The sequence below is a fragment of the Azolla caroliniana genome, unplaced genomic scaffold (genome assembly GCF_043228905.1).
Source record: "Azolla caroliniana isolate FFs.n. ecotype wild unplaced genomic scaffold, voAzoCaro1.0.p SCAF_15, whole genome shotgun sequence".
Lineage (NCBI taxonomy): Eukaryota > Viridiplantae > Streptophyta > Polypodiopsida > Salviniales > Salviniaceae > Azolla > Azolla caroliniana.
The window spans coordinates 18539375-18554269 of record NW_028230450.1 but is presented as its reverse complement, the minus strand read 5'-3'; the positions used below and the strand labels follow the sequence as shown (position 1 = coordinate 18554269).

General features: G+C 43.8%; 1 protein-coding gene across 1 annotated transcript; it reads right to left on the bottom strand.

Moving 5' to 3' along the window:
• Positions 1-792: 792 nt before the first annotated feature.
• Positions 793-2040, bottom strand: LOC147854902 (uncharacterized). Its single transcript, XM_087331327.1, has one exon. It carries the CDS (start codon positions 2030-2032, stop codon positions 800-802), a length of 1233 nt encoding a protein of 410 aa, XP_087187453.1. The 5' UTR covers positions 2033-2040; the 3' UTR covers positions 793-799.
• Between the last annotated feature and the right edge of the window lie 12855 nt (positions 2041-14895).

Sequence of the window (14895 nt, the reverse complement as noted above, 5' to 3'; positions counted from 1 at the left end):
TCATACACTTGAAACAAAACACTATAACTTGTGTTTGCTCCTATTCAACGATAGACTACAATTAGGTATCCTTCCTATCTAATAGACTATTGTCCAAGTGGTTTACTAAGAGAATGGGGTTGCATTCAATAAATGGGTGTCATTGCACAATGATATGAAGCAAACGAGCATGTAAGTTTGTGGTGAAGCATGTGCATATGTCTCTCGTGTGTGCGCCTATATAAAAAGGCCTAGCTTGTCTTTGGTCGAATTACTTGGGTTAAAGCAAGTGTATATTCAACTTTAGCTTGTCATAATTGGATACCTTGTGGTAGAACAATAGTTGCGAGACGATAGATGAAAACCTCTTGAATTTTGCATGATGAATGATTTGCAATAAATCAATTGCTAGGTGCACAACCTCATGTTTTAGTGCTAGAAAGCCACACTCAAATCATGAAATTCTCTCTTAGCAAGTGCATAACACAAGTTTGGGGGGGATTTCAACAAATAGCTCGTAAGTGTAGATTAAAAAAAAGCCGTTATCATTTCATGGAAAGTTGTCGAATTAGTGAAGAACACATTTCATGCTCATTTTTGGCCACTCCCGATTTTAGTTTACATGGTCAAAAGTAATTATTAGCATTGCCCCTCAAGGTTTCAAAACAAAGCGTCATATTAAAATATATCAACTTGATACAAAGATAATGAAGTGATTATAATGTGTTCTTTTTTTGTTGGTGGTGTGTTTTTTGAAAGTAAAATCTTTAGAGCAAGGTTAAGGAATTATTTTTTGGGGGATTTTAAAGTTTGTTTACCTTTAGTAGGGGTCGAATCGAGGCGTGCCACTGGACATGCTGAAAGCGGGCGCGGTGGAGCGGACGCGTAGCTCGTACGAGCCAGGGCCCGGGCAGAGCTCCTTGCCTTTCTCGTCATGGCGTGTGCCCATCGAGAACTTGGGCGAGGCAGTGTGGACAACATCGAGGTCAAGGCAATAGGACGCGGGGCCCGGGGTGTCCGACTTGCGCCGTGAGGTGTACCGACGCGGGATGCTGAATGCGGGGCCCACGGCGGCCGGTTTGATATTGTATGCGCCTGGGCCCGGGTTTGGTGGCGCGTGTGAGACGGGGGCCCTCCCGGCTATGGAGTAGGCGGGGCTCCCGGTGATGCGGGATGCGTCGTACGTGCCGGGCCCCGGGGTGGGTTCGCCCCGCGAGCTCAGCTTCCGGGTGGCGATGGTGTATGCGGGCCCGGTCTCGGTGCGGGACGAGTGGAGCGGGGTGTAGGAGCCAGGCCCAGGGCTGCCTTGGTCGTCGGCCGAGGCCTTGGAATGCCTGGAGCTGATGGTGAAAGCGGGGTCGCGTTGATGGGTGAGGGCTGCGCCGAGGTCGAGCTGGTACGAGCCGGGGCCGGGAGTGGTGGCCGAAGAGCTGGAGGAGGAGGGCCACCGGCCGAGGATGGAGTAGGCCGGGGCGTGCACGCCCGGTACGCGGGGCTGGTACGACCCAGGCCCGGGGCCAATGTCTTGTGAGTCCTTCTTGCTGCGGGTGGCGATCGTGTACGCGGGGCTCGACGGCCGGTTGCTCAAGGGGGTGTAGCTTCCGGGGCCGGGCGAGCGGTCGGAAGCCGAGGCCGAGGTTGGGCGCTTGCCGGGGATGGTGTGGGCGGGGCCCGATTCTACCTTGGGGAGGGTGTACGCGCCGGGGCCCGGGCCGTAGTCGGTGGTGCCGGAGCGGCGGCGGCCGGCCAAGGTGAAGGCGGGCTCTTTCGGGTGGGTGATGTCGGGGGTGCCGAGGTTGTAGGTTCCGGGGCCGGGCAAGCGAGTCTTCTCTTGATCCGAATTGGACGACGGGTGCTTCACGGGGATGGTGTAGGCGGGGGCGGCCGAGAAGGTGGTGGTTTTAGGGTTGTAGGTGCCGGGGCCCGGCTGGCCATCGGTGGTGCCGCTTCCGCCAGATGGCTTGTAGGCGATGGAGTAGGACGGCGAGGCCGGAGTGATGGGACGGACGTCCAGGTTGTACGCCCCGGGCCCCGGGGTCCTCTCACGAGGCATTCTCTCTCTCTTTCAACCCTAATTCCTCCTCCTCCTCTCTGTCTTTCTGTCTTTCTCAACCCTAATCCCTTTGCTTCAAACAAACACCCCCTTTGCTTTTTTTTTTTGCTTTCCTTCCAATCCCGCGACTCAGTATTTGATGAGCATTCTCATGATTCCTCAGACCTAACTAGTGCTTTTTCTGCAGTCCTTGATTGTTGGATCAGCTGAGGCGGCGATGCTGGGGGGGCGCTCCACCGCCAGCCATTCGTCCCTCCGCTCTCTCTGTCTCTCTGTCTGTCTTTTTCTATCTCTCCATCGCTATGCCTCTCTTTTTCTCTCAAGATTCTTCGTTTCTTTGAGCTTTGGGGGGGGGGGGGGGGCAAACACAGACAGAGGAACAGAGACAACACAGAGATACAGAGATGGAGATGGAGATGGAGATGGAGATGGAGATTGGGGAGAGGAAGGCGGAGGGGGCACCAGCGATGGAAGGACGTGTGGGTATGTCGAGCCAAGCGGCACGACTCTCTCTCTCTCTCTCTCTCTCTCTTTTCTTTCATATTTTTGTTTTTCTGCTTCATTGGGTGCAGAAGGGTATGCCCGGGAAATAACCAGAAACTCCAGGGGCATGCATCCCAGGAAATAAACAAATTCCCAGAAGCCTCCCACTTGTACATATTATGTCCCCCTGCTATCGAACAACTTAATCATCGTTTGATAACCCCCCCATTGCCCCTACTGAAGCAAGCCTCCCATGTAAACCTCGATAAGCCTTGATTCTTCCACACAATCCAACCGTATACTCATCGACTCGCTGAATGCTATCCGATATGGAAACCGCTTGTCCTTCCCAGCTCTGTACCCCCTCCCCCCCCATATCGTTTCTTTTGGGACTTTGGTACGTAATACCACACGTGCAACCTCTCTGTCTTGCCATATCACACACCTCTGTAATGCTATAGGAGAAAACCATGCCCGGTGCACCTGTTCACATATTAACTGATGTTATGCACCGACATCATATGTCTTTTTGATACCTATGCTTCTCCCCACCATGTAAAACCACGCTTTCTACCACCCAAAAATAACGATAAGATAATCATGAATGTAAAGATCTATGGTCTTTTCATGTGTCTAGATACCAATAACACTTGGAAGATGGATACCTATAAGAGGTATCAATGCTTGAATGTTTTGAGTTCTCAACTAGGAACCTAATGTACTACACAAGAAACCAAAAATCCAAACAATTCGACTCTTCGATGATGTAGGATTTGTAAATGAAGTTTTTAAGTGTTACTCCAACACTTTAAAGGTGCCCCTACCCAGGGCCTAAAATTGACGGGTTAGTCTTAAAGTTTTTTGACGGGCATTTTTTAAAGATGTATGTCATATGACAGAAGATTGCAAAAACTTAACATGTCATTTGACATACAGATTTTAGACATGAAAAGCTCTATGTAATGTTACATTGTTATATATTTTATTGCTATAGAAAGTACACAAATGAACATAACTACCTCACAAAGATAATGAAATACGTAAAATAAATATCATGTTTATGTTTTAAAGCCAAAGCACAAGCAAGATATTTATCAATAATCATAATCTATTCTTGCAAAGTGGATACTATTAGTAATGACTTAACAATAATAGAAACAATGGTAAGTAAAAGTTTTAGTTTTAACTTAAAACCTATGTACTAAAAGTATTTCATTTCAATATAATATAAACAGTTAAGTTATTGCTTAGATAATACAAAACCTATATTGTATTATATTACATAATGTGATAGATGGTAACTTACATATTTAAAATGTTAAAGTTGGATGGATGTATCATGTATTCTTTTATTGTTGTTGCTGAACAACTATATGTAAAATCAATCATTTTCAAGTGAAACAATAACTTGCTACCCTAATAGAAGTACTTACTCACCTATTTTCTATATCAATAAGTTATTACTAAGTTCTAACCTTAGTTTTTTAATAAAGCATAGATGATAGTTATAACTTATTAGTAATAACTTAATAATTATAAAAAGGATGGCTAGTAAAAGTTTTAGTTTTAACTTAAAACTTTTGTACTAAAAGTATTTCATTTCAATATAATACAAACAACCAAGTTATTAAGTAATACAAAAACTATATTGTATAAAATTAAATAATGTGATAGATGGTAACTTACCTATTTAAAATGTTGAAGCTTGAGCCTAGCCTTGAAGGATGTCTTCTTCTATTGTTGCTGCAAAACAACTACATATAAAATCAATAATTTTTAAGTGGAACAATAGCTTACTACCCTAATAGAAGTACTTACTCACTTATTTTCTATACTAATAAGTTATTACTAACCTTAATTTCTTCATAAAGCATAGATGATAGTTATTAGTAATAACTTAATAACTATAAAAAGAATGGTAACTGTTAAAAGTTTTAATTTTAACTTAAAACTTGTGTATTAAAACTATTTCATTTCAATATAATACAAACAGCCAAGTTATTGTTTAAATAATACAAAAACTATATTGTATAATATTACATAATGTAATAGATGGTAACTTGCCTATTTGAAATGTTGAAGCTTGAGCCTAGCCTTGAAGGATGTCTTCTTCTATTGTTGCTGTAGAAATACATATGAAATCAATAATTTTTAAGTGAAACAATAGCTTGCTACCCTAATAGAAGTACTTACTCACTTATTTTCTATACTAATAAGTTATTACTAACCTTAATTTCTTCATAAAGCATAGATGATAGTTATTAGTAATAACTTAATAACTATAAAAAGGATGGTAACTATTAAAAGTTTTAATTTTAACTTAAAACTTGTGTATTAAAAGTATTTCATTTCAATATAATACAATCAGGCAAGTTATTGCTTAAGTAATACAAAAACTATATTGTATAATATTACATAATGTAATAGATGGTAACTTACCTATTTAAAATGTTGAAGCTTAAGCCTAGCCTTGAAGGGTGTCTTCTTCTATTGTTGCTGTAGAAAAACTACATATAAAATCAATAATTTTTAAGTGGACTGTGGAAGAATAGCTTGCTACCCTAATAGAAGTACTCACCTTTGTTCTGTACTAATAAGTTATTATTAACCTTAATTTTTTAATAAAGCATAGATAATAGTAAAATGTAATAACTTATAAGTATAAAAAGATGGTTAGTAAAATTTTTAGTTTTAAATTAAAACTTAAATTAAACCTAGAGTCTAGACTCTACACTCTAGTATATTAGAATTTAAAGTATTTTTTTTTCGAAAAAAAAAGTATATTAGAGTAATAGAGTATTTAATAAACGACTAATGTTATTGTTAAAATTTTAAATCGATTTGAGAATTTATATCATAAATCATGATTCATCATTACAATTTACAACTTACAATTTATATTTTTTATTTTAAGTGTGTTTTTAAAAAACATATAAGATATATATATATATATATATATATATATACTAGTAACTAAATACATATATATAAACTTAGAAGTTATAATATTGTCATATTAATATATATTAGACTAGACTCTTAATTCTAGGACCTAGTATATTACACACTTTATACTAGTAACTTAGTAAGTTGTAACTACATACTACACACATAGTTATAACTTATAACTTATTAGTTATTACATATAATATATATATATATATATATATATATATATATATTATATGACATGGAAATTAGAATTTTAGCATGTCATTTGACATGGATAATTTTTAGTGGCCTTTCATATGAAAAGGAAAATTTTATACTTTATATGTCATTTGACGGACATTTTTATTAGATGTATGTTTTTGACGGGCAAAATGGCCTTTGACGGGCATTACACCCGTCAAATTTTTGCCCTGCCCCTACCTTTGATGTTTCAAATTTGTTAGGATTCTAGATGTTTGCCTCAAATATGGAAGGTTGGTCTCGTTAAATTAGTTCTGAAGCATGGAAGTTCCATTACAGGTAGGAATATAGTGCATAATGTGTTGAATGTTCAAACGACCATGGAATATACACAACACATTCATTTGGAAGTGATTATAGTGCAATTGGATTTGAAGAGAGGTTATGATCATGTTAATTAGTCAATTGTTTTTGGGTGAATGCATATGCCTGACTTTGGACCACATGTGTCTTGCCTCATATTTTTATTAGGACAAGATGTAGTGTCTTGAGTAATGTTTGTTGAGAATCAAGCTCAACTTGGTCTAGTGTGTGAACTGACCTTGAGAGTGAATAAACACTCCAACGGTCAAGAGTCACCATTATGTCACCACTTTGTATTCTAGCATTTAGTATGAGTCATAGAATCATATTCTATGACACATAACTTATGAGCTTTCACATTCCCCATGCTCCATGAGTCTTGTAGTTAATGAAGAGAGAGGGTGACTATATAAAGCACCTCCTCCCACCTTGTACAATGTTGAGTCTTTCTCCTTTGTTAATATACTTTACCTTGCGTATTCTCTGTGTCTTACTCTGTCTCTGTCTCTGTCTCTCTCTCATACACACACACAGTTTATATCTATTCCGCTGCATAGAATTCATCTCTTGATTCTTTACATGGTATCAGAGCGATTTGGTAGCTTGATCTAGCCCATCCACGTGCGTTGTGTCCTACGCCGACGACCAAGAACCGGCTCATCGCTATCGTAGCTTCGCTACATAGCTTGCATTTGAAGAGAGAAGAAGAAGAAGAAGAAGAATCGACATAATGAATACTCAAACGGGGAGCGCTCTCCCTACCGAGAAGTTGGATCGAAACAACTTTGCATCTTGGGAGTACAAGATGCACCAATACCTTGGTGGACAAGGCTATTGGAGCTACATCAAAGGAGTGCACGAAGACCGACCCATCGAAACGGTTCTCGAAAACGTGACATGGGAGCAAGCTGCAAGCCGTGTGATGTATTGCTTGGCGACATGTGTTCATGATCACATGCTCGACGACATTCGCGAAGCCAAGACGCTGAAGGAGGCATGGGAAAATCTACGAAAGATTTTCGCGCAAGAAGGCTTCAACTCTGCCAAGAGTTGAACAACATTTAACAAAGGGACATGTCCATCACGACATACACCTTGAAGATCAAGGAGCTTTGCGACTCGCTCGGCTCGATAAACGTAAATATTAATGATGATGAGATGGTGCAAATATGCCTTAGCGGCCTCGCACCACGGTTTGGCGCGATGCGAACCACCGTTCAAGCAAGGGAGAAATCTCCCTCATTCTTCGAGCTCCAATCAATGCTATTGGTTGAAGAAAACCATGTGCGTACAAGGAGGAATGAGTCGGAGGGCCACATGCTCTACACGTGTTGGGAGACAGGTCCCTCCGGATGGGAAGAGAAAAGAACAGTGTTGATGAACAAACTCGGCCGAGGCCGAAACCGTATGAGGAGTACCCGGCTACGGAGAGCCGGATGATGCAGACTCGGTGAAGACCGGATGAGGAGTACCTGGCTACGGAGAGCCGGATGATGCAGACCCGGTGAAGACCGGATGAGGAGTACCCGGCTACGGAGAGCCGGATGATGCAGACCCGGTGAGGACCGGATGAGGAGTACCCGACTACGTAGAGCCGGATGGCGCAGACGCAGTGAGGATTGCTCTCCGGATGAAGAGACATATTCGTAAATATGTTTTCTTAAGAGCCCACCGTGGCTATATTTGTAAATAGCCGAAAAGTCATATTAGTATAAAAATGACTTAGGGCAAACTTTTAGGGTGTGTTGTCATTCTTGTTGAAAAAGTATAGAGAGAGCGCGTAACCGTGTACAGAGAGAGAGAGAGAGAAAGAGGTCGTTGCCTCTGCTGTAACCGCCGCCTGTGGCGAAGATCTGTGAGCACGAGGTCGTTGCCTCAGTGAACTCACTGTTGTACATTCTTACATAGTGACAGTTTGCCGCCTGTGGGTTGTCGTGGTTTTTCCCCTAGTTTGGGGTTTTCCACGTAAACCTCTTGTGTATCTTCCTCTTCTTTGTGTCGTGTTTTATTTCTGTCTATCATTCTAAGCTCGGTTGTGGCCGAGCGTTGTGCATAAGGAGCGTTGAGTTCCCGTCAACACGCACTCAAACGGAGGAAGAGGACGCGGACGAGCGAGAGGCCGATTCGGCCAAGGACAAGGCGGACAATGTTTGACCTACGACAACAACTCCCAATTTCGGTCGCAAAACGGAAGCCAACGAGGAACCTTCGCAAGAAGGGGGAGCTTCTACTCCAGCCTGAGCCGTCAAAACGCAACCAAATGCGGATATTGCGGAAAGCTTGGCCATCACGAAGAAGAGTGCCAAAAGAAGATGCGTGAATCGGCTTCCACAAGTCGACAACTCACGAATTACACGCACAATTCCGACTACGAAGAGTATAACAGAATGTACGGGCACAACTCTGACTACAAAGATCGTGGCGGAATGTATGCACACAACTCCGACCGTGGCGGAATGTTCATGATGAAACATAGAGCAAACTCTATGTCAGCCTCCACCTCAACTAGTGTCCTCAATCTGGAGGACGTATGGTTTGTTGACTCCGGAGCCTCAAACCATATGATATCTCATAAAGAATGGTTTCTCGAACTTCGAGAGCCGGAGCGACCCGGTTATGTTGAAACCGGAGATGACACTACGCACCCAATTCGGCATATCGGCAATGTTCCGTTCGGCAAAAGAGGTAAGCAAACATACATTAAAAATGTCTTGCATGTTCCCATCATCACGAAGAATTTGGTCTCGGTCGGCCGAATGGTTGAGCAAGGGATGCAAGTACGATTCAACCAAGAAGGGTGCTTCATCGAAAAAGAGGGTTGAATCATCGCGCGCGGAAGAAAAGAGGGCCGGATGTTCATTCTCGATTCACACGAGATGAAATCCGCCATGTTTGCAAAAAGCACGAAAGCCGACTCTGACATAGAGCTATGGCACAAGTGAATCGGCCACATCAATCTCAACAAACTCAAAGAAATGAAATCGAAAGGAGTCGTCATCGGCCTCCCAACATTCAAAAGAGAAGGAGATTGAAGGTGTATGCGAAGCGTGCAAATTCGGCAAACAACACCGACACCCATTCCCGAAAGAGCGGAACGTGAGCAAAGGTCTACTCGACGTAGTCCATTCCGACGTATGGGGACCGGTGCAGTCGGCTACATTTGGCGAATGCCGATACTACATGCTCTTCATCGACGACTTCTCCAGGCACACATGGCTCTATCCGATGCGGCAAAAGAGCGAAGTGTTCAGACACTTCCAAAGGTTTAAAAATGAAGTCGAAAAAGCCACTTGTCGTCATGTACGATGCCTTCGATCGGATGGCGGCAAGGAGTACTTCTTGGACGATTTCACGGTGTATCTCCGAAAGGAAGGAATTCGGCGAGAATTCACTTGCCGACACACTTTGCAACAAAACGGAGTAGCCGAGCGCAAGAATCGACACATCCTCGAAGTAGCACGGGCCATGATGAACGAGAAGCATATGCCCAAGTCATATTGGGCTGAAGCTGCAAGTACGGCCGTCTGCCTAATGAACCGGTGCACAACATCTGGAGTGCACGAGGTCACTCCGCACGAAAAATACTTCGGAAAGAAATTGGACTTATCGCACACCCGGATATTGGGCGCGATAGCATACATGCACATACCCGACGAAAAGCGGCAAAAGCTAGATCCAAAGTCGGAGAAATGTATCCTCGTAGGATACTCACTCGAATGAAAGGGGTACAAATGCTACAACCCATCTACCCGAAAAGTTCGAGTAAGTCGAGACGTCGTGTTCAACGAATCCGCATCCTGGTACGCACCAGAGAAGATTCCGACTTCGACCCCGATCGACGCGGAACTGGTCGAACAAGAGCGAGAAGGTGGAGGTCACCTCGAAGACATGTTCGAATATAGCTTGATTACCACAAGGCTAAGTGGGCCACAAGAGCCCTCGAGCGATCAAAGCACATCACGGCCTAGCTCGAAGATGGACAAAAGCAAGGCGAAAATGTCAGAATACGAAGACGATCGCTTCGACGACGATGAGTCGACTCACTCACTCGACAGTGAGTTCGGCGGCTTCGATGTACCAATCGGAGCTAAGAAAGCCCTCATCTCTACAAATGAAAAGCTCCTCGCTCCACCCGTGAAAAGAATCCGGTCAGCCGATTCGGTTACAACGACTTCATGGCATATCACTATGCCTTTATGATGAAGGTGGCGACAGTACGCGAGCCGGAAACATTTTCCGAAACAACCAAGGATCCGCGATGGATCGAAGCCATGAACGAGGAGATGCAGGCACTACGCAAGAACGAGACATGGGATCTTGTTCTCACCTCACCACACAAAAAGGCGATCGGATACAGATGGATTTACAAAGTGAAGGACAACGCCGACGGTTCCGTCAACCGCTACAAAGCGCAACTCGTAGCGAAAGGCTTCGCCCAAACGCACGGAGTTGACTACGAGGAGACCTTTGCCCCGGTGGCAAAGATGATGACAGTACAGACCGTAATAGCGCTTGCTGCGACGAAAGGGTGGCACCTCCATCAAATGGACATCAAGAACGCCTTTCTACAAGGAGAATTAGAAGAGGAGGTGTACATGATACAACCACCCGGCTTCAACTCGAGCACCCATCCGAAAGTTGTAGGCCGACTCAAGAAGCTATTCTACGGCCTCAACCAAGCACCGTGTGCTTGGCATTGGAAGATAACGCGATATCTTCATCAAATCGGCTTCCATATGTCAAAATCGGACAACTCACTCTACATATGAAGCGATTCCACAAGTCCGATTGTCATCATCTTATATGTGGATGACCTAGTCATTGGAGGTGAGCATCTCATTGAAATCATTAAGGTCAAATCCCTCCTTTCCGACAAGTTGGAGATCACGGACATGAAGGAGCTCCACTACTTCCTCGGCATCGAGGTAATTCAGACTCCGGCCGGAATCATGATCTCTGAACGACACTACATCCTCAACTTGTTATACAAGTTCGGGATGGCTGAGTGCAAATCCGCGGCAACCTCGCTCGATCCGCTTGTTATACCGTCTGAAACTGACCCGACTTGAGCTTGAGGGGCCGTGTTGAGAATCAAGCTCAACTTGGTCTAGTGTGTGAACTGACCTTGAGAGTGAATAGACACTCCAAAGGTCAAGAGTCACCATTATGTCACCACTTTGTATTCTAGCATTTAGTATGAGTCATAGAATCATATTCTATGACACATAACTTATGAGCTTTCACATTCCCCATGCTCCATGAGTCTTGTAGTGAATGAAGAGAGAGGGTGACTATATAAAGCACCCTCCTCCCACCTTGTACAATGTTGAGTCTTTCTCCTTTGTTAATATACTTTACCTTGCGTATTCTCTGTGTCTTACTCTGTCTCTGTCTCTGTCTCTCTCTCATACACACACACAGTTTATATCTATTCCGTTGCATAGAATCCATCTCTTGATTCTTTACAATGTTTAATGGTGGAGGTGCATATGATATTGCCATCACGAGATATGTTCATGAAGGACGCTCTCTTAGCCCATTGTTGTTTGTCATTGTTACTAATTCTTTTGTAGTGATGTTATCAAGGTTTGCAACTAATGGTGATATTGTGGGCCTACACATATGGGGGTAATGTAGGTTTTGGTAGATGATTCTTTCATGTTTCTGCGACCTCATATGAGAATCTTGAGAACCAAATGCTTATATGAAACCAATTAGCATTGGCATCTGGATTACATATTAATTGGAGGAAGTCGAGCCTTATCTCATGTACTAAGTGGGATTTGGAATGACTAAGATGGCAACGGAGTGAATGTTATGAATGTTTGATTGATGGAAAGGAACATAGAGTCGAAGGAAATGCAAAGTCGAGGGGAAGTCAAAGTCAAAGGGAAGCCAGAGTCGACGAGAATGGAGAATCGAAGGGAAGGCAAAGTTGAAGGGAGAATCAAATCGAAGGGAACCCAAAGTCAAAGGGAGCACATAGTTGAAGGGAGGTAGAGTTGAAGGTAACACAAAGTCCTTTTTCTTTTAGTAACACTTTTATTACTAGTGGGAAACCTCAAAGTGAGGTGAAAACCCACAAAGAATAAAGAAAAATATACAAGTGTCGATTAGACACTAAAGAGCTTAAAAGCACTCAAAGCAAATATTGTAAATTTGTAGTGTGTGTCTCTAAGTGTCATGACACAATGACATGAAATACACAGTTGGTGAGGATTGAACCTACAACCTTACATCAACAAGATGTCATGCTCCACCATTTTGATATGAGCATGCCTTTGTATATAATGGTTTAGTATTCTATAGTCTAGCATATACTACATTTTAGAATTAGAATATTCTAGGCATTAGTATACTCTAGAATTATTTATGGTATATTATTCTAGACGGGTATATTCTATAGATATTTCTTGAGTATATTCTAGAGATATTCAATCTCAAAACTTGTATAAATATGTGTAACCTCCTTGGTCCCTTTGAGGGGATTCAACACCAGTCATTGACACATCAATCTAGTATTCTCGTTTCGCCTCATCTTTGTCTTCTTGATCTTTATTTTAGTCTTCATGCCCTCATGTCGCTCACAACATCTAGAGTTCCTAGGCTCGTCACATCTAGCTCCAAGTTCATTCGTCGCTTGTAGCCCCGTCATCTGTGCTCCGTCCTAGTCCGCGCTTGGTGTGTTCGAGACAGTTTGAATCCCTTCCAATTGGAAGCATCACCCGTCTTCATCTTCGCCCTTGTTTCTAGAGTTACCATCATCACAATCCTTGGTTTTAGAGACACTTCCTCATCGTCATCGTCTTCGTTGCCTTGTCTTCGACATCATCATTTTTTAGCACCTCTTGTTGTCTTCATCAACGCTACGTCGCCCAACCCTCGTCATCATCACACTACTTTTCATGGTCTTTCATTATCGCCATTGTCATCATCTATAGGTGTCATTTTGCATCACGATTTGGGCAAGGATCGATTTCGATCGCTCACCTTCACAGTTCTGTTGGGGGTTACAACCGCTCACTTTCCTGGTGGGGATCGAATCATTGTTCGCTTGCACTCCATTTTCATTTTGGTTCAAGTTTCATTCCATGTTCCTTTGGCCAGGATTGATTTTGATCGCTCACCTTCACAGATCCGGTGGGGTTTGCAACAACTCACTTTCCTAGTGGGGATCGAATCATTGCTCGCTTGCACTCAATTTCCATTTTGGTCCACACTGTTGCAAACAGCGCTCGGCCACAACCGAGGAATAGGATCAACTCACAGAAAACAGGAAATACAAAATGCACGAAGACAATAGAGAGAAGAGTACACAGGGTGTTTTTCGTGGAAAACCCTAAATGGGAAAAAAACCACGGGAGTCCTCAAACTCCAACTATCACTATACACAGAGATGTACAATGGTGAAGCTACAAGGCAACAACCTTGAGCTCACTGTCTTCGCCACAGGCGGCGGTAATACACAGAGGCGTCGACCTCTTCCTTTCTCTCTCTCTCTCTCGGCTGAAAACATAAAATGAGCAACAACATGCAGCAACCACAAAACTGTTTGCCCTAAGTCATATTTATACACATATGACTTTCAGGCTATTTACAAATATAGCCTCAAGGGCCCTTGGCAAACATATTCACAAATATGTCCCCGCATCCGGATCTCTCTCCGGGTACATTCATCATCCGGCTCCGTAGCCGGGGTCTTCATCATCCGGCTCCGTAGCCGGGACCGTAACCGCAACCGGGATTGCCGTCATTCATCTCCGGACATCCCATCCGGAGGGAGCGAAATCCCAACACACACTTCATGCCACTTTCTTTTGATGAGGATTGATTTCGATTGCTCACCTTCTAGTTCCGGTGGGGGTCACAACCGCTCACTTTCCTAGTGGGGATCGCGTCGCTTCTTGCTTGCGCTACCGTTTGTGTTGTGTTTTGGGTCAACCTCGACTATTTACCCTCTTATGATAGAAGAAGTCGAGTGGGCCGCTTCACGTGCACTCGTTCGCCTGTTGTTGTTCCAGTTCTTAGGTGAGAACCGCACATGGTCACTCACGCCCGTTTGTGTTCCAGTTCCAATTTTCATTTTGGTCCACACTTCGTGCCACTTTCTTTTGATGAGGATTGATTTCGATTGCTTACCTTCTAGTTCCGATGGGGGTCACAACCGCTCACTTTCCTAGTGGGGATCGCGTCGCTTCTTGCTTGCGCTACCGTTTTGTTGGGAATCGACGCTTCGATTCACCTTCACCGCTCGGCCACAACCGAGTAATCGCGAATCAATGCAGCAGAAAATAGGAACCAAAGAGAGAAACACACGAATACGCAGGGATTAACGTGGAAAACCCTAGATGGGAAAAACCACGGGAGTACAAGACTCCAAACCAACACTATACAAAGAGAAGTATACAATGGCGAGCTGCAAGGCGACGACCTTGAGCTCGCTGTCCTCGCCACAGGCGGCGGAAATACACAGAGGCGTCGTCCTCTTCCTCTCTCGCGCTCTATCTCTCTCTCTCTCTCTCTCTCTCTCTCACGGTTGTTCCCTCTTCACTCCTCTTGAGTGGAAAAACAGAAAAATGATCAGCAGCACTAAAACAGTTTGCCCTAAGTCATATTTATACATCTATGACTTTGGGGCTATTTACAACTATAGCCTCAGGGGCCCATAGCAAACATATTCACGGATATGTCCCTGCATTCGGATCGCTCTCCGGGTACATTCGTCATCCGGCTCCGAAGTCGGGGTCTTCATCATCCGGTTCCGAAACCGAAACCGGGCTTGTCGGCATTCATCTCCGACATCCGACCATCCCATCTGAAGGGACCGTAATCCCAACAAACTCCCCCTTCACTTCGGCATGGGATGTCTTTCCAATCCGATCCTC